General features: G+C 43.9%; 1 protein-coding gene across 3 annotated transcripts in view; it reads right to left on the bottom strand.

Annotated features, from left to right (window-relative positions):
• Positions 1-19597, bottom strand: part of LOC107383449 (contactin-associated protein-like 4) — a 164854-nt gene that overhangs the window by 112820 nt on the left and 32437 nt on the right. For all 3 annotated transcript variants that reach the window (XM_054743198.2, XM_070541545.1, XM_070541546.1), the window contains exon 2: positions 9800-9910. In XM_054743198.2, coding sequence (XP_054599173.1) covers positions 9800-9910 — 111 coding nt within the window. The remainder of the gene's footprint in view (positions 1-9799; positions 9911-19597) is intronic.

Below are 19597 nucleotides of genomic sequence, written 5' to 3'. Positions count from 1 at the left end.
ACTGCACGGCAGGCCTGTGGAATGGTCTGACCGGACAGCAAGTGTTCAGGGCCTTCTGAGCGAGGCTCAGAGGATGGTGTGGCTCGGGCCCAAAGGACTTGATTGCAAGTGTCCAGCTGGGCACCGAGTCGAACCAGCAGATCTGCTCCAATGAGTGCAGGTGGATCAAGCTGTGGTATGATGCTGAATGTATGTGTGAGCTGTCTTGCTCCAAGTTGGATAGTCAGAGAGCAGACCTCTGGCGCTTTCAGGAGCCTCTGCGGCCAAGTAGGTGACAAGAGCCGATGGCTACGTGTCACACTGACCAGAAGGGGATCCTTCTGACGCAGCTGTTCAAACGTCTGCTGGCTGATGGCTGACTTTTCAGACCAAAGAGCAAGGCGAGCATCTGTGATGTGGGTGCAGTTGATGGTAAGACCACCAACTATGTGTGGTGCATATGGCTGCAAGCTGACGTTCTTCAGCGAGCAGAGAAAAGATGAATGTGTGCGGAGAGGAGTTCCAGGAGCGGTTTCGTGCCTTTGCAGGCGGACATCGTCTGTGGGAGCCGTAGGGAGGGGCATGACCTTGGAACAAGGGTTTTGCGGCTCACTTAGGCTGACTTCAAGAATGGAGGATGGTTGGCTGCTATCCGGGTTCCAGGGCTTAGGTGTTTCCACCTGGGCCCACAGTTGACCCTTCTGGCAGTCGATGAGGGGAGCTAGACGTTCAAGCAGGTCCTGACCAATGAGAAGTGGTTCAGTGTCTAGCTGGCAGACATAAAACGGGTGAACCAGAGTCATGTCTTGGAAGGTGATGTCCAGCCACGCCCGGTGAGTGATACACTCCCGGGTCTGGGTGTAGCTGGTGATTTTCAGGTCACAGGGCTCTACCTGGACTGGTTTCCCGAGTGACCGCATGGTGTCAGACACGCGATGGAACAGCGTGGAGCACATCAGGGTGATTTCTGAGCCGGTATCCAGCAGAGCATCAACCTGTATGCATCCACCTACGTTGGTGCTACAGTACAAACGGCGAGCATGATCATGGTTTGTTAAGTCACCAAGGAACTTCAGAAATTTAGTATCAGGTTTCTCTGGGGGGTAGATTTCAGGAGACTCCTGTGATCTACCAGTAGTGTTCCCCCAGCTGATCAGGTAGGTCCTGGCCACGCTGGGAGGTTGAGCCACGCCTAGTCATGCGGACGTTGGCTCTGGGTCTGGCTTCTTAGAAGCGGACTTTGGTGCAGGGGTCTCATCTGCAGATCTCAGCTGTTCCTTCTGTTTAGCTAGGAACTGCTGAAGCATCTCCTGGAGGTCGGCTTTGGTCAAGTACTCACCTGCGGACTTGTGTTCGGGACCTACCTGTGGGTGGCGCTCCTTAAACCTTCCACTGTTCCGACCTGCTTGCCGTTGGTTTTGGTTGGGCCACTTCCTGTCTGATTGTCCAGACCTAGGCAGCCAATCAGCACCCCCCTTCCCCTGTTGAGGAGATTGGGACTGCTCTCGCGGTTTAGCAGGTCTAGGTTTAGCAGATTTTGGCTTAGTGGGTGGAGCTTCTGTTCCTTCGAGCTCCAAACGCGGCTCGGCGTCGGGAGCTAGGTGCATGACGCGGTGATGTGCGTCAGGCTTTTGGGGCTTTCCGCCGGCTTCCCAAGCCTGTTGAGCGTATCTCCTAATCTCCTGAGTTGTCAGTTTTTTCATCCGACAATACATTGAGACTTCGGATCGAACACACTCGTGCAGGTTGTGAATGAACAGGGATCTGAAGGCAGGGTCTTCCTCGAGCCCAGGGCCGTTTCGACCTTGGAAATAAGCACTTTTGAGTCTGCGATAATACTCTCTGGGGGGTTCGTTCCTCCCGTGTTTGATGGAGAAGGCCCCCATTGTAGCTGACGCAGAGTCTGCATAAGTGGCGTATTCATCCCTCAACGCTCGGCAGAGCGAGGAGTACCGATCTCGAATGTCAGGTGGTAGAGTTTCCATGAAACCGTGCACCGTTCTAGATGTGGTTTTCCAAATTAGCTTGAGCTTTTCCCTTGAAGAGGGTGCTGGAAGATCAAGCAGACAACGTTCTATCTCCCTGAGATAATCGTCAACGTTGGATTCATTGGTGTTAGGATCAAAGCGTTCTATATCTTTAGCTAGCGATTCAATTTGACGTACACGGAGCCCTGACTCACGGTACGGCGCGTCATCCTCTGACTCTGACCCACGGTCTGTCTCAGAGGGCGCTGGATATCGCTGGTGTGCTCTGGGCTCCCAATGTTGACTCCTGGGGCCCAAATCGGGGTCCGGCATGCTGTGGCGGGCTGCTGGCACATCACGTGGGTGTCCTGGGAGGTCCTCCTCCCGGGGCACGTCTGCGTAGTGCAGCCTGCGTCTTTCAACTGGGGCTTCTGCGTAATACACTTTGTCCGGATACGGACTGGCGTATGATGCTTTGTCCTGAAGCTGGTTACCGGCATGCCGAATACCGGAGTAGCTAGGATGGGTGGATGGTTGAGGTGCAGCTTGGGGTGCATAACCCCAATCGGCACCTTGCACCCTTCGTGGACTGGGGGAGCGGTCTAAATAGAGGTGCCGCTCAGCTGGTCGACTTCTCACTGATTGAGAAGGCCGTGAAGATGAGGGTGGTGGTCCAACCTGGGATTCGAGGGCGAACTGCTCTCGGCCCCTAGGTGGTCCTGAATGCCCTAGAGTGTGTGTAGGGAACGGGGCCGAAGGTTGGGACAGATAAGCTTCATCTCTCCCCTGCAGCATGCGTCCGTCCAGAGAGTCATGGTGTTTCCCCCCTTCCCACTGTCTGTTGTCATCAGCAGAAGGGGGCGGGGTCTTCTCCCCATCTTCCCCAGAATCGGTGCTGTCTTCCTCCTCGTCATCCTTCTGCCTTCCATTTTGCTGCCTTTCAGCTAGCATGCTCTGGAGCTTCATGATCTCTCGATCATGTTGGAGTTCTCTCTGATAGAGGATCAGGGCTAACTTAGCTAAGTGAACCTGGATTGGTTTTGTACCATCCGGGTTTTCTATTTGATCGATTACAGCGTCTAGCTCGTCGCTACGCTGTTCTTCAGTGAAATCCCTAGAAGGGTAGTCGGGTTCTCGAGCAACCGCGACCAGTTTGGACAATATTTGTCCAGAAAGTAGGCCAGGTTCATAGTCGTGGGCCGCAGCGCCACCTGGTTGCTGGGAGTTGGTCAGTTCACTACTCTGTCCCTCCATTTTTAACAACCGAACCAAAATAGCCTAGTAGAGCTTCTGCAGATAGCTCAAGCTGCACCTTTTGGGCAGCAACTGCTAGCTTTGTAGCAGAAAAACACTAAATTAACCTTTGTGCGCACAGGTTTTAGCGTTTTAAGATTGCACGGAATGCCGTGACTGACGCTTAAAATACTATTCCTTTCAGTATTTTAGCAAAAGCTGGTGCGTTGCCGTAGCAACGTCTTACAACACTTGCAGTGTTAAATATGCTAGTTATTCCTTCAGAATATTAGCAAACAGGGTGTTATCAGTCTTTGAGTGAAGGTTTCAGTTAGTTATAATAGCCACTGTGAGTTAAAGTCGCTAAATTAGCAGTTAATTTTAGCCTAAAAGGGTTAGTCAGAATTACTTACACGCTGCACCTTTAATGAGGAACTGAATTTTAACCTAAAAGGTTAGCCAGAATTAATTACACGTTGCACCTTTAAGGAAAAACTGAATTTTAACCTAAAAGGTTAGCCAGAATTAATTACACGTTGCACCTTTAAGGAAAAGCTGAATTTTAACCTAAAAGGTTAGCCAGAATTAATTACACGTTGCAGCTTTAAGGAAAAACTGAATTTTTAACCTAAAAGGTCAACCAGAATTAATTTACACGTTGCACCTTTAAAGAAGCACTGAGTTACTGGTGAGAGTTCGATGCAGCTTCCTGCTCAGCGAAATCAGCACCACTCTGTTGCTGGTTCAAGGCTGAACAACGGATTATTTTTAATTCAAGCTCTTTGGATTTATTTGTTTGTTTGTGCCGGATAGAAATCTCTGTGTATCCAAGCCTCACGCGGGCTGCACCAATAAAATGTTGGGGTTATTAGGAGCGAACAATTCGTAAGCTTTAACTTACTTTTGGATTCTTCAATAAATTCTGTAAATATGGAACTATTTACTGATTTATTAATTAATTAAGATATTCTTAGATATCTTCGGGGCACCACCCTTTAATTAGAAAGGGAAATGAATCCAAAACTCTTATCAGTCTTTCTTGAAGTTCGTAGAATCCTCGGAGCAGAGACTTCTCTTCGACACAACAAAGCTACTGGACACAAAAATCTGAATTTTATAACATTTAATTAACAATTTGTCAAATGAATAAACAGTGGAATAGATGAATAATAACCGTGTGATATGATTGAAGATGGATGTGTTTGCATGTGATGGAGGATGTATGAATGGGGTCCTTTGTTCTCACAAAGGAGTAGTGTGTGTGTGTGTGTGTGTGTGTGTGTGTGTGTGTGCGTGTGTATGGATTCAAAATGGAGTCTTGAATACAAGATGGCTGACCCCTTTGTCTGGCTAAAGTGTGGGTGGCAACTTGCACTTTAACTTCCAAAGCACTTAGAATCAGTAGTAACTTAACCTTAAATCACTCAAAACATTTCAAAAGATCATGAAACAACGCAAAAGATTAATCACAAATTAATATCTTTTAGTTTCAGCCTGGCCATGACAGAAACCATTTTAAGATACCAAACAATGATCAATAAGCAGTTTATTCTTTCAAAATGACCCGACGGACGTGTTTGGGACGAAAGAGGAAAACACGAAGCTACTTTTTAAGCAATAGCGCGGTTTTATTGCTTATTCTGGACTATAGAGTTAACGGAAGAAGAAGGAGAGAGAGAAAGAGATGAGTTGCTGATCACCAGAAGAGCGAGGCGTCCCTCCCTCTTTGATTTGACGGTTCTCCGTGTTTCTCCGCAGCTTTCGGCGTCGTCCGTCGGTTTGATGCTTTCTCCGTTGTTTGGCGTTCACGAGTGTTTCTCCACGGGCTGGACAGAGACAGCAAAGTTTCTTTCTGTGCTGAGTTATAACTTACAGCGTGCTTGATGGAGTTGTTGCTTTCCTCCGCAGTTCTGTGTCCTCAAACATCAGCTGGAGGGGAGCAGAAACGAGCAGATCTGATGGGCTTGCAGTTTAGTTTCCAGCAGTTCCGTGGGCTCAACTTGGGCACTTAGAGCTTCTGCGTGCTCAAGGGAGTCGGAGCGTTGACAAGCGTGTCCTTACCGCCAGGTATCCTGGGCAAAAGAACAAGGTTTCTTTGTCTCTGCTGAAGATTTATGGTCTTAGTTCGCGGGAAAAGCTCCACGGCTTCCCGCACATGCGCAGAACGTGTTTCTGGTACTAGGCGGTGACGTCATCACAATGCTTCCGTGTGCAAAGCATCATGGGAAATGAAGTTTCTTGGCGCTGATGTGATTATTTGCTTTTCAGAGCAATTTAAGCACAGTCATTTTGGAGAAAATCACTGCATAGTAATTTCCTCATGAGGTCAGACCCTCAACATAAGTGACAAGTCTCTCTGAGAGACAGGGTTTGGAAAACGCTCGCTTCAGTCGGAGGAATCTTCCCGCATGCGCTCTGGTTCTGCGACGCGCTCCAAGCTCCTCTCCACATCTTCAGCTCGTTGTGCACCTTATGTACGCACTGACAGTGAGCTGCGCTGAGCAGTGTCCAGCTCAGATGTTCAGAAGGAAATCTTTTCTTGAGTGATTTAGCTACATCTGCGATGTGCATAATGAATAAAATGTCAGTTTGTCTGCATGCGTCGGGGTAATTATTTCTATTCTTTCTCCATCAAAATAAACAGCCAAATATGGGAACTGTTCGGTCAACACAACACAAGCCCTGCTTTTAACTGTTCTGTTTTCTTGTGAAAATTGTTGCAAAGAGATATAATTTAACTTGATTTCCACCAGAGCCAGGAGCACTGCGCCGTTATCTCCGTCACTGTAAATGAGGGAAAACAAATTGATCGGATCCTTTTCTGACCTTCCCCACCTACAAAATTTAATTACAACAATCAAAGGTGACAGAGCCTGGATTTGTATTCTGAACAGTCTAAACATATTTTAAAAAGAAACGTATGACAAAAGTGGCACCTGCTCAGTAAAACCACCAACAGGGTGAAAAATATCAAAATATTGTAGGCAGAGACGAGCTACAACTTCTGGATCCATTTTATATAAATCTTTTTATTGATTATCGTCTTATGAAAGATAACTTTGACGTACACGAGCGACCGGTACCGGCTGCTGTCACCTGTTGTGATCGGTTAAAGCAGCTCTCAGATGTCAGAGGGTAGGCCCCGCCCACAACGCTGCGGCTGCTGTGGCTCCCAGTGTTTTCTTTACTGTGGGAAACGGGTAATAATGGCTCTTTGATGGGAACAGGTTGCCGACCCCTGCACTAGGTGAACAAGACATTACAGTGGCTGACAGCTACTGGATGTGTGGTGGTGATGTTTTAATGAATGTTTTGCCAAGTTTTTGGGTCGGGTTGTGTACGCTAGTGCATATGAAAGTTGCAGTGACTATTCTGCATGAAGGTGTGAGTGAACTAATCCAGTTGGAGACTACCAATAGACGTAGGACAAAGAGGTATGATGTGTTTGATCATAAAGTACATTTGAATGCCATAGGTTTGCCTACAGGTATTCCTGTTGAGTTTCAAGCAAGAGATGAGGTAATGGCTGGTGTAGAGTCAATTCTTCCTTGGATAACAATAAATAAGAATGTGAAATGGATCAACTATGTTTATTTTAATCAACAAAGAATCTTAAATTACACAGCAAATAACTTCGGCCTCCTCGGCGAACTGCGTCATGCCATGACCAGAATGACTTTGCAGCACGGACAGGCTTTGGACTGGCTGATGGCCGAGAGGGGCGGAGTCTGTCAATTTTTAAACTTAAGTGGGCAATGTTGCACCTACATTCCGAGTAATACGGCCCCCGATGGTGCATTTACTGACGGCATGAGAAAGTTGAAACATTTAAAGGTAGAGCTGAAGGAGAATGCAGGCAGGGAAAGCTGGTCCTTAGACCTCTTAGCCCTCAAATTGGGTAATTGGGGAGCTATCTTTGTAGAGATAGGAATTAGTGCAATAGTAGTACTAATTCTGATTTCTCTATTGGCATGCTGCATCCTACCTGTTGTGAGCAGACTGTGGGAGCGAACTCTGGCTGCTCAAATGAACCTTGCTGCTTCATCTCAATACGTGCAAATGGAAATGGCTGCAATGGACTTGGCACAGTTCCCAATGTATCTGGAGAACGATACGGCTGATGAGACGGCTGAGGAGTAATCCTTGCGTCTCGTAAGGAATGTTGTTGATGTTGTTACATGCACTCGACTAAGGAATCGGCCTCAAATTCCTCTTCCAGCAACAAGACCCCCTACCGCAGCCATCAATGAAACTGAACTTGATTCTTTAGTTTTTCTTCACTCCATTTTTTCAACTCTGCAACTGGGACTCTGACTCCATTCTTTATTTTGGTTGAGCAGTTGTGTTATTACATCAAGTATATTCATTGCACTCATTGTTATGTTTTCTGTAGGTTTAGCCAAATCCACATCACTCAGTCATTTAGTCATATCCACGTCACTCATTTATTTAGTCTATTTCACATTTTTAAATGCATATTCACATACAGTTGCTGGTTGAACTGTTGCTAAGGGTAATCATACTCAATTATACTTATACGTTTTATTCTCTGTTGAAAGGTTGAATTTGTTCATTCTCTCTTTCATGTGTTCTTTTGTTGTTCAATGTTGCCTAATGTCTGCCACATACTTAAGCTAGCCTTGTATGCTCACTCTGTGCTTTATGTGATTGTCCTGTTTGGGCCAGGAGGTCAAGGAGGAATTTTTCCTGTTAAGAACAGCGGACAGGGTTTTGCCTTCTTACAGTGTGAACGTGCATTTTGATGTATTGATGAGTTGGTTAAAGGCGTCACAATCCAAGTTGAGTCTTACAAAAGAAAGCATGAACACGTGACACGAACTTTGGCTGCTCTCCACTGGTTAGCTGTTCATTTTAGATTTGTTTTAAAGTTCTTTTAATGGTGTTTAAGGCGCTGAATGGTGTGGCTCCAGCCTATTTGGCTGAGTTGCTGCAGCCATATGCTCTGGCCCGGTCACTCCGCTCTGAGAACCAGCTGCTGCGTGTGGCTCCTAAGGCTAGGTTAAAGTTAAAAGGGGAAAGGGCGTTCTCTGTTGCGGGTCCGAAACTGTGGAACGCACTGCCCCTAACTATTAAGGACTCTCCATCAATAGCAGTTTTTTAAATGAAGCTGAAAACCTGCTTTTATGATCTGGATTTTAATTCTGTGGGTTAGCAATTGTTAATATTTTATATTTTGTAATTCTCATTTGTGGTTTTAATTATGTCTGTAGCATTATATGTTTCAATGTTTTACTCTTTTGTTGTACAGCACCTTGGTGGCATGCTCATGACTGTAAGGTGCTGTATAAATAAAGGCTGAGTTGAGTTGAGTTACAGCTTACTTACTTCATGTCTGTGTACTCATCAAGTGTTGATCTGCAGTTACTCAGTCACTAAGTATATACATATATAGCTCATGTATATGGTATACTGCTGTGGAGTGGTGCAGTGGTTAGAGCTGTTGCCTTGAAGCTAGAAAGTCCTGGGTTCGCTTCCCAGCCTGGGGTCCTTCTGCATGGAGTTTGCATGTTCTCCCTGTGCATGCGTGGGTTCTCTCCGGGTACTCTGGCTTCCTCCCACAGTCCAAAAACATGACTGTTGGGTTAAGTGGTGTGTGTGTGTGTGTGTGTGTGTGTGTGTGTGTGTGTGTGTGTGTGTGTGTGTGTGTGTGTGTGTGTGTGTGTGTGTGTGTGTGTGTGTGTGTGTGTGTGTGTGTGTGTGTGTGTGTGTGTGTGTGTGTGTGTGTGTGTGTGTGTGTGTGTGTGTGTGCATGATTGTTTGTCCTGTGTGTCTCTGTGTAGCCCTGCGATGGACTGGCTCTCTGTCCAGGGTGTACCATGTATGATTGCCCATTGACCGCTGGAAATAGGCATCAAAAACCCGTTTCCTGAGGTATGTAAGACTGGCGTCAGCAAAGTGTTCAAATGGTTTCTCATTCTGATGGGAGAAGGGCTTTTCCGAGGAGATGCTGCCGAAGGCTCAGCATCTTGCTGTCCCAAACAACTTAGTTGTATAAAACTTTAAAATAAAGCCCTGTGCTGTATTATGGACAAATTTGTCTAATTCTCTTAGTGTCTTGTTAAATCCAAAGAATCAGAACCATACACGGCCGCTCTAACCTGCAGGACAAAGCAGGTGTGAGTGGAAAGAAATGTCTTAGCAAACAAAACAACCAGGATGAAATAACTTTGAAACATTATTTTTTTTTTACTTTGGTTGGTTTGTGTTTGAGTTTGAGCGGCTGGGGAGAACCAGACATCAGTTTTTGGATGATGCAGCTGATTTTGTCCCAGTAGGTCACACCAGTAATCCTCCATACTCTGCTCTTGTTATACCATAATTTTACAAAAACATCAAAATTACAAGGTTTACAAATTAGTGTGATTTTAGTTGCATTTCAATGTAAAACTGACTTGAAGAAGAAGCAGATCCACTGTCTCTTTAAGCACAAAACTATGCAGCTCAGAGAATCTGCTGCTGCTTTCTGCAGAAACTGACTGGGCCGAGCAAACTCAGAGACACAGATGTATTAAAACGCTTTGTGCAAAAAAAAAAAATCAGTAAGTTCTCCAAATGTACGTTAATCCTGTAAGTGTGCATATCAGATCAGGTTTACTCACCGTCTCTTCGGTTGAGTTTGGCGAAGCCCGGTGCATGGCTGCTGGACAGCTGGGAGGAGCTTCTGAAGGATGATGGCGGCAGGTTGGACACCAGCGGGCTGTCGCACAACTCTATCAAACAGAACAGAAGACATTTTTAAGCTTTTTATTTAAACTGTTTTGAAAGTCTTTTAATTTTATAGTCCACAGAATTTCAAATCCAAACTAAAAGGCTGCTTTTTAAACATTATTTTCAAATGTAATAAATGCAGTTGTTTGTACATAAAGTGATGTCACCTGCTAGGTTTTTGACAGTAAAAATATCTAACAAGTTCTTTAATTTCTATTTCATTCATTCATTTGACACTTTATCTAGAACCAGTCAAGGACGCCCAAAGGGCTGAACACGATACACAGAAATATGAAAATATGACAGATCGAAAAAGCAACAAAAGCACAAAATAGTTGATTAAATGTACACCCTGCCATCAGATAGATGCCAAACGAGCCTTAAAAACAATTTTAAAAAAGAAACCATCTAAATCACATCAAATAAAAACCCACTAGAGACACATCTAAAAAAATTCAGTCTAGCTTTAAAACACCAAAAGTTTGTTCCAAGTTCTTGGGATTAAACAACAAATGCTCAGTCGCCCATACGCCTACACCTAGACCTTGAGACCACCAACAAATCCTTGTCGATGGAACAAAGCGATCTTGTAGGAGCATATTTTTCTTGCAGTGCCGATAAATAAGGAGGAGCTTTCAGACTGGATTTAAATGAAAAAGTCGTACTCGCTATACCTACAGTCCTAATCCAGACCTCATGCTGGTAACTCTCTCTTGGATGCAGCTGAACTGTAGAAGATCATCACAATACTGATGGCATCACTGAGAGCCTGAGATGCTGCTACAGCGATAATAAACCACCACACCGGTGTTTGGTGCAGGCTCAAACCCTTTTCCCATCACACTCGGATCCCAAGACACTCCTAAGGCCATCATCTCAGGTGAAAGGTTGCCTATGTAAACCCAAACTGTAAAATGTCTAAACTGTCTTGCAGAGAGAAAAAATAAAACTGAATGTTTCACAGAAAAGAACACAACGGGAGACACCACAATAAGGATTTCACCATTTTTATCACAGCTGGAGGTGAATTACACTCCGTCTCTGCCTGAGTGGGAAAGATAGCAGAATTTGTAAAATAAAAGCTGGGAGGGGGAGGAACTGGTTTCTTTGCACCTCTCATGGTCATCTTTAATAGATCAGAGAACGATTGCTGCATTTAAAAGTTCATCCATGAAGACCACCGTGTACTTGGTGTTATCGTGTGAAACACAAAAGGACTTTAAACTGAAACCACTTACATCTGATTCAACACAACAGTGTCAAATTCTAACGCTTAATGGGTGAAAATGGGTTTTTCTGAGTGATTCAGTAAAGTGTTAGGTCTCCAGATGGATGGGTAAATGGTGTCATTTTGCATTGACGGATAAATAAAGCTTGCATTTGTGTTCAGATGAACTGCATTCTGACTAAAATATCACATGGAAATAAACTAATGGTATCAGGGAAAACCCTTCATGTAAACAGAAACTGCCTATTTCTAACATAAAATACTAAATATTTACACATCAGGTGTTTCTTCCACTTGTGTTTTAAGCAGAATTGTTCATTAAAGAATGAAGACATTAGAAACACAATAGAAACAGCTTGTGAGACTGTAATAAACCTCCATGCATTAATCTGTTAATATATCATCATCGGCTCTGTTGATATTCGGTTTTCTCTCATGTTTTACGTTCACACTAAAAACAAGCTAACACTGTTTTGATGTGACACATTTGGTAATGGATAGCCTGGCCTGCCTGACTCATCCTCTGTTTAATTCTGCACAAAGGAAGAGTCTGGGAACTCTCCTATTCAAAGAACCCCATCCAGTGAGATTTCTAACCGAGCCAATCAGCACTGAGTAGCGTACACGACACACCATAACGCCGTGTTTGTCGAACATGATGACTGAAGCGGAGTTCGCAGCGTCTCTTTCCTCTGGTCTAAATGACTTGGACATGTCTTTAAAACAACAACAATTAGAAGTGCTAAAAGCCTTGTTTCTAAAGAAAGATATTTGCCCCGTCGCCAGACTCCATTTTTCACTACAGCTAAAAAAGTCATCGTGAACGTCACACACAGCAACAGTCAGTTTCTCATAAACAACAAAGACAGCGGCAGGGTTCGCTGCGGCTCTTTCCTCTGTTCTAAATGACTCTAATGTCTTTAAAACCGTGAGTAGAAGCGCAAAAAGCATTTCTTCTAAAAAAAAATAATAAAAGATGTTTGCGGCATTGCCAGACGCCTTTTTTTTACTACAGCTAGAAAACTACAGCATTGCGCGGTACAGTCGGCATTTCCGTCTTTTTTCTGATTGGTTACTTTGAACTGCCTAGTCCTGCTCTCAAGTGCCTCTCTGCCTGTGAGTTACTAGACTCTTTCTCCGTGCAGAATTAAACAGAGGACGAGTCTGGCACGCCAGGCTAGGTAATGAATGCGGTTCTCCAGCCCGGAGACAAGAGCCAGTTAGAACGATTCGTGCTTCAGTCTGACTATCAACTCTCTGACTTCTGTCGTCAGCGCGCTCTTCATCCCAACAAGTCTTCATTCAAGCCTCCATGTCTGCTTAATGCTTCAGTTACGTCACATTTTAATCAGCTTTTGGCAAATGTTTGGTTGGTTATTTATCTCTTGGACATTTTCATCTCACTTGTTCATCTGGCACCTGCATGTGTTTTCTGAGTAATCCTTCCCAGAATAACATTCATGGAAATGTTTAAGGCTCTAGTTTCGGCTTTTTCGTGTGGGGTTCTATGGGAAATTTATGAATTCAGTATCTGGTAATTCCAATAACTGGGGGTCCATCAGGGATTAATATTCTCACACATTATAAAAATGTCCTAATTGTATTTATGAATGTTTGTGGTGAAATTAATCATATCATTGTCGTCTAAAGAGCTTGTTTTGCCATCCAAATGGAATTTTCCTAGATCTGTTATCGCTAAGGAAGCAAATGGTAGCTGTCATTGGTCAGATTGGTTTTTGTATTATAAGCAAGAGGGTTAGCCATGTAGCTAGGTATGTCCCATATTATTCATATCATGATCGGCCAATATTAGTCTTAACCCTCCCGCTGTCCTAATGGGTGACCCTGTGAGGAAAGTTGACCATTGAGCAGGATTGATGGTTTACCCCTTGAGGTCCATGTGGCAGGGGTGAGGTGGTGCTCACTCCTCACCCCTGCCACATGGACCTCAAGGGATAAACCATCAACCCTGCTCAATGGTCAACTTTCCTCACAGGGTCACCCATTAGGACAGTGGGATGGTTAAAAAGTAAAATAGAAAAATATCAGGATCGGTTTTCCTCTTTTACTGACGACTTTTACATACCATGCACATATTAGACAATGACCTCTTCAGATTCTCTCATTAAAAATGTTCAGAGGTTTAGTTTTTTTAGTACTTTTGTTTGTTTGACACACTTGGCCCTTCTTTAATTTAAGAGGTTGACATAATAATGTTTAAAAATGCATGATAGATGTGTGGCATCAGTTATCAAAAATTATTTTAGGCTTAATTGTGTTTATTTTTATGAGGGGGGATCCACAGATGTTGGTATCAGAAATTATAGTTTGGCAAGTGGTTCCCAACCTGGGGTCAGTGCCCCCCAAGTAAGTCTCTTCAACAATGCAGGGGCTCATCACAACTTTGTCTGTGCTGAGGTTATGAGGTTTCCAAGATTGTATTTGTAATAATTACATTCATAAAATCTCAATAACACACCCAATTGTAAAGTCAAAGTTCTGAATCACAGTTTTAACTATAGGTCCGTATAAAGTTTTTAATTAATCACTTTTAATGTGTGTTTGGGGGTGGAGGTTGTGGTTGGGGCTCTTGGTTTGTTTTGGACATGGAAAGGGGGTTCCACAAGGAAAAAGGTTGGGAACCGCTGGGCTAGACCGTATCGGTACATCGAACATCAGAGCAAAAGCCAGTGTTGAACATTCCTACATCTGACTCATCATCCAAGGGAGAAAAGCTGATTCTCATCACCTCCCAACAAGTTTCTAAGACGGTGGATATTTGTGACTTTTACAACAGCAGAAACATCTTCATGTACCTGTTTCATACGTGGAGCAAGAAAGGCCAGGTGATCAAAAATCTGGATGAAGTTCATGTACCCGAGTACATCAGCACTTAGCATTTAATTTAAAACAGGATTTTTGTTCTTGCCTAATCAGGGTAGGCAAACAAGCAGTGAATTTATAGGATTTCAGCTGAAATTCAGATTTGACTCCTGATTTTGGGCTCATGAATGTTAACATGAGGGGATTTCAGTCTCCTAGCAGCTACCAATTCCTCAGTAGCCTTTCAGACAAGTAGTCTGAGAGCTAGCTGAGGTGTTTAATCTTCGTTGCTGGCCGCCCACTGGGAGAGTAGCAGTATACTCTAATTGCTAACCTCAGTAATCAATCTGTCTGACTGCGGACTGATGAAGGCAAGACTGTTTAAAGATGCGTTAAACCTTTTTCCTGCATGATGAGAATCAACATGTCATTTTCCGAGATTCTCAGAAATCTTTATTCATGGTGCTTCACAGACAAGCACTAAATAAACTTAAAATCAACGCACTGGGACTCGCAGATCTGCAGGCTGACACACTTACCTCCGGATTTAAATGCTATCCAGTCACTTAACAATCAGAGAACTCTGAAGCTCCTCCACAGTTTTTATCTCCACAGGACTCGCTGTGACACACACACTCATAACGATGGGCGGCGTGGAGCTCTCAGAGCAGAAAGCAGGTGAATTACAGCAGTCTGAAGAGGTAAAATGAGAGGGACGGCTCTCCAGCTTGGAGTGCTGCTGTAATCCCTGAGGAGATAATGTGCGACAAGAGCGCTGCGTCGCTGAGGTAACATTCACAGAGGGGGCAGCGGAGTCAAAAAAACCGAGTGGGTTTTCTTCAGTAGAGCTCTGGCATTTAGGTGTCAATGTAGCTGTTGGTGTGGAGCACAAACACAGACAGCTCGGAGGAAAGGGAGTTAAACCGTGAATGCCTGCTAGCCTCTGCAGCCAATGGAACTGCATCAAGAGCCTTATTGAATATTTAGATACCGCACCAAGGTGAAATTAAAGCCTTGAAAAATAGATTTAGAAGTAACAGCAATAAAACACTGACTAACAGGTCACTCTTGAAGTTGTTCAGATTCACACTAGAGAGAAGAAAAGATGTTTTTGGATAAGAAAGAAGCACTTTGGAGTCTTAAAAATCAGATGTCAGGTGTGAATTTATTTACAGAACAAAAGTTCAGACTGAATCGTGAAAATTAGCAAAAAACGGTTTGATAGTGAAATAAAATTTGGCCAAATGCTGAAAATAAGCAATGCACAGAGAGAAAAGTGGCATTTAATAGGCACGCTTCAGTTGTAATTCCCAAATGTCTAATCGGCCAATCAGATGGCAGCAACTCAAAGCAGAGGTGACCTACCAAAGTTGAAAACAATTGTTAAACGACGAGGAAAGGAAAATTAACGAACTTTAAATGTTGCACTGTAGCTGGAGCCAGACAGGATGGTCTGACGGCTTCAGAAGCTGCTGAGATTCGAACACAACCATATATAAGGTAGTCTAGAAATCTAGACAGACCATAGTAGTAGCAAAATGTTTTTCCTCTGCAGTTTGGTCTCACCATACTCCACTGTAGCCTCAGCAGGTCTACCATTGGCTTGAATAAGTTTAGGCCGAGCCAATCACAGCCCTCTATGTTTGTAGAGAGACGTTGAGCAGGCTTAGCACTATCATGACAGAGGTTTATCTACATTTTTCTTCGATGACAGCAGGGCAGAAACAAAGCAAAACAACAAAGATGGCAGCGGCTCAGGAATGGTGCTCATTTGAAACAGTTTTGGCATGAACTTTAGATGATTTAGACTTCTTCTGAACGCATCATGTTTTTGTTGCCTTGACTGGTCCTAGCACAAGGGCTAGCAGAGACCGTTTGAACGACGACTGTAGATTTCGCCCCATGACTGAACTCTATCTATGGGTCGTGGCCAGACTATATTTACATAGGATTGCTTGCCAGGCTATCTCTATGATTATGTAGTTTTTGTGGTGGTGCAAAGGTGTGGGCAAGATGTTCTTGTCCCACCTTGGACCCGTCAGTACCACGTGAGCCTGGTTAAAACACCACAGCCCACCAAACCATTGTGCTAACCATGTCCATCCCTTTATGACCACAGCGAACCCAGCGTCTGACGGCTACATCCAGCAGGACAATGCAGCAAGTCACAAAACTCAGAAAATCTCTAAAACACAATGATGAGTTCACTGGATCCCAGTCAATTCCAGATCTCAATCCAGTACAGACCTTTTGGGATGTGGTGCAATGGGATACTCCTTAACCCTAACCCTATCATGGTTGGAGCTAGACAGGAACCTCTGAGAAATGTTTCTAAAACCTTGCTGAAATATTTTAAGGCACTTTTGAAGGGTATTTTTAAACGTAAGAAACTCTAGAGTAGTGCCAAAATCCATTATGTTATGTTGGTCTCTGAACGATGGGATCATCTCAATAAAATACCTCCCCGTCGCATCAGATTCTGATAACTCCAGCCACCTCAGTAGGATTTGGGAGTAAAACGATCTCGTCTACAACCAGTCCACCCTCCCACAGAGCTCCCGTTAGCATTCAGGATGAATAAACTGTAATTCTGACAGCAGCAAAAAGAATCAAAAGATTTTTAGAGTCTCTGGAGAGCAGAAGCCTTGGCTCTGACAGGCCTAATTAATCCCCTCCAACATGACAGGCAGGCTAATACCTGGTACAGAGGAGACAAGCAGGGAGACCGTGGCTCATTCATGTGCTTTCTCCACTTCTTTACTCAATAAAATGTATCCAAAGAGTCCATGAGACCCCAAATACAGACAAAGCTCCATCCATCACTACAGAAATGGCGGGTTTTCGCCCCTCATGCCTCTGTAAGCCCACACAGACCCGGAGTTCAGTACGTCCCTGTTCTAGACGAGCCTGACTCACTCAGCCATTCGGAGCACGTCGGGATGAGCGGGATAAAGTTCCAGTGGTTGTTTTCGCTCAGGAACGCTAACAATCATCCTGAAGCAGAAAACATCAACGTTTATTTTACTGAGGCTTCTACCTAAAGAGACTGAAGCTGGGTGAACGGTCCATTGTCTCAGCTTCAGAGTCAATCCTACTTGAAATCAGATCTGCTGACAGAATTAATCTCTGTCCATCCTTAAGTCTGGAGAAGAAGGAAGACCCAGAGGGCAAATATTAAATATTCCCTTTCTTCGTGGCAGTAATGTCCTTTATAAGGGAACACCTTACTGTAACAAAGCCAACATACCGCAGGTAAGTACAATGCAAACTGCAGAAACAGCTCTATATGCAAAATGCAATTGTTAAAGTGATACTTTAGCCGCTGCTCACCTTTCAGAGATCGAACTCAAACTTAATTACAACTTTATTTTTTCCATTAAGCTGTAATTTATGTTATAAAAATCTAACATTGATTCACCAAACTAAATAAAAGAAAACCTTCACTGGGCTTATTTTTGCTAGACTCAAAGAAAGAACAGCTCAGGATTATTTTTTCTATTTGCTTTGTATGCTGTGAGATTTATACTCTGGCCCAGATAGATAGAACAAGCTGATTAAAACTGCTGAATTATTCAACAAGAGTCCATCCATGTCTGCTCTAAGCTGCCTGTGGCCTGACTTGTTAATTGATTAATTGAAATTCAGAGCAGTGTACTGGGCTAACCAATACCCTGAAGGTAAGGACATGGCAGTAGTGCCCCTATCATAGTTTAATTAGCATAGCTTTGACACCTAATTAATAGTACAAGATGAGAGAATCTGATCAGACTTCAGACCAGCATATGGCACCTACCGCACCACCTACAGAGCAGCATCTCTGACGCTGCCAAGGACTCAATCAATCACTTCAGTCAGACACAGTTTGCCAACTGACGAGGAATTCAAAGGGTAATAGACTGTGGTTGTTTGACAATGGTTATGCATAAAAGTCATGTTGTATCCTGAGTCAGTTCTACGCATGCTGGCTTGATGTAGTCATCACAATTTGTGGCAGGACAGTCCACACAGGCCTCATACCTGATTTACAACTGGAGATGCACCAGTCTGGTATTGAAATCTTTATCAGACCCAATCTTGCAGGTGTAGTGACAATGGGCCCAATCCATTAGGCCAATTCTAGCTGCAGGAAAAATCAGGCACTAGCAACACGCCGTACTGAGGCTCACGTTTTTCTATGGACAAAGCATGCACCACACCACTCAACCCAACACAAGGCTACGTGCAATGCCTGCACAGTGAATGGGTTGTAGCTTCACTTGGATCAATCTACTCAGTCAAGCATCTGAAGTAGATTTCACTCCAAAGCAAACATTGAGTTTCCATCTGTGTAGGTGGCAAACATCACAAAGTGGATAGTGAACTCTATATCTATACATCATGTTTATTATGTTTATGTTTATTCATTTAGCAGAATGCTAGGATTTAAAAATCCTCACACTGTGATGTAACACTGTGCATTAGCATTCATGGCTTCGCCCATCTTGGCTCGTACCCGCTTACAGGAAGGCTTTGTAAAATTTTGTTTGCAGCGAGGAAAGAGCGGAGAGTGGCTTGATGATAGTGACTTTGCAACATGGCTGAACGCGATCTGTTGGCCTATCAAAAGGGAGGTGTGTGCATATTCATATTCATCATGATTAATCCTCCTGTTTTCAGCCCACCTCTGCACCAGCAAATTTTGGCATCTCAGAACAGGAGCTTCATAGCTTTTTTAAATGGCTCATAAGCCATTGATTTTCACTAGAGAACACTACATATGTATTGAATAAATGAGTAATCCACACCTTCAAACTGCCGACGCAGCAGCATTGGTTTGTTGCAACTCCGCGGGCTCACAGATTATAAACAGTTCATTAGTTTTGTTGACAGGAGGAAAAAACAGCCAGATGGCTGAGAAGGAACTCTGGTTTGCTGTAACCTTCTCTCAAACATGACTCAGACATTAAACTGTTTTGTGATCATTTCTCTGCAGAATTATTGTACTTTTAAAATATGAACAAAAGCTAAAAAGCCAAGACGGTTCCACCTTCCTTCATCTGAACCGTAGGATGCTCAAAAGTATGATAAACATCACAACACATGTTTTGCTCTGAATATTCCAGAGGCTGACTGTCATAACAGCTTTTCACCATTGTGCCAAAACATCTTGTCAGCATCACAGGGTTCAGTAAAACCCACACGACCAGAATCCCAATGAACACTCACACCACACTCCTCTACAGCTGAAAACAATGGCCATGCTGTCTGAGGGTGTCACAGCATAAAGGCAACGGGGGCGGCTGTGTGGGAGAATGAAACGATCAAAACTCCATCTTCAAAATGCCACATCTCATTTGTTTACAAGCCTCTGAAATGGTTGAAGACGCGATCAGAAGTGTGACTTTCCTCCACGTTTCAGTTCAAACAGCTAAAATGTGAAGCCTGAGCTGTGAATCATAACGGCAGAGTTAAGCAGATTCAGAGGGAATGCTGTGGGCAACATCGCTTGTACTAATGGCTCCGGCGGGAGACGTGTAGAACAAAATACGGCTAATCCGCTAGTAGCAGTGACTTAATAGTGTGAATATATTCACTGCCTAATTGAAAACATCAACAGATTTTAATAGAACGAAAGAGCTTGTGTCAGTCAGGCAAAGAG

The sequence above is a fragment of the Nothobranchius furzeri genome, chromosome 11, assembly GCF_043380555.1.
Source record: "Nothobranchius furzeri strain GRZ-AD chromosome 11, NfurGRZ-RIMD1, whole genome shotgun sequence".
In the NCBI taxonomy this organism is placed as follows: domain Eukaryota; kingdom Metazoa; phylum Chordata; class Actinopteri; order Cyprinodontiformes; family Nothobranchiidae; genus Nothobranchius; species Nothobranchius furzeri.
Note: the sequence above shows the minus strand (reverse complement) of the source record. Positions and strands in the feature narration are given on the sequence as shown.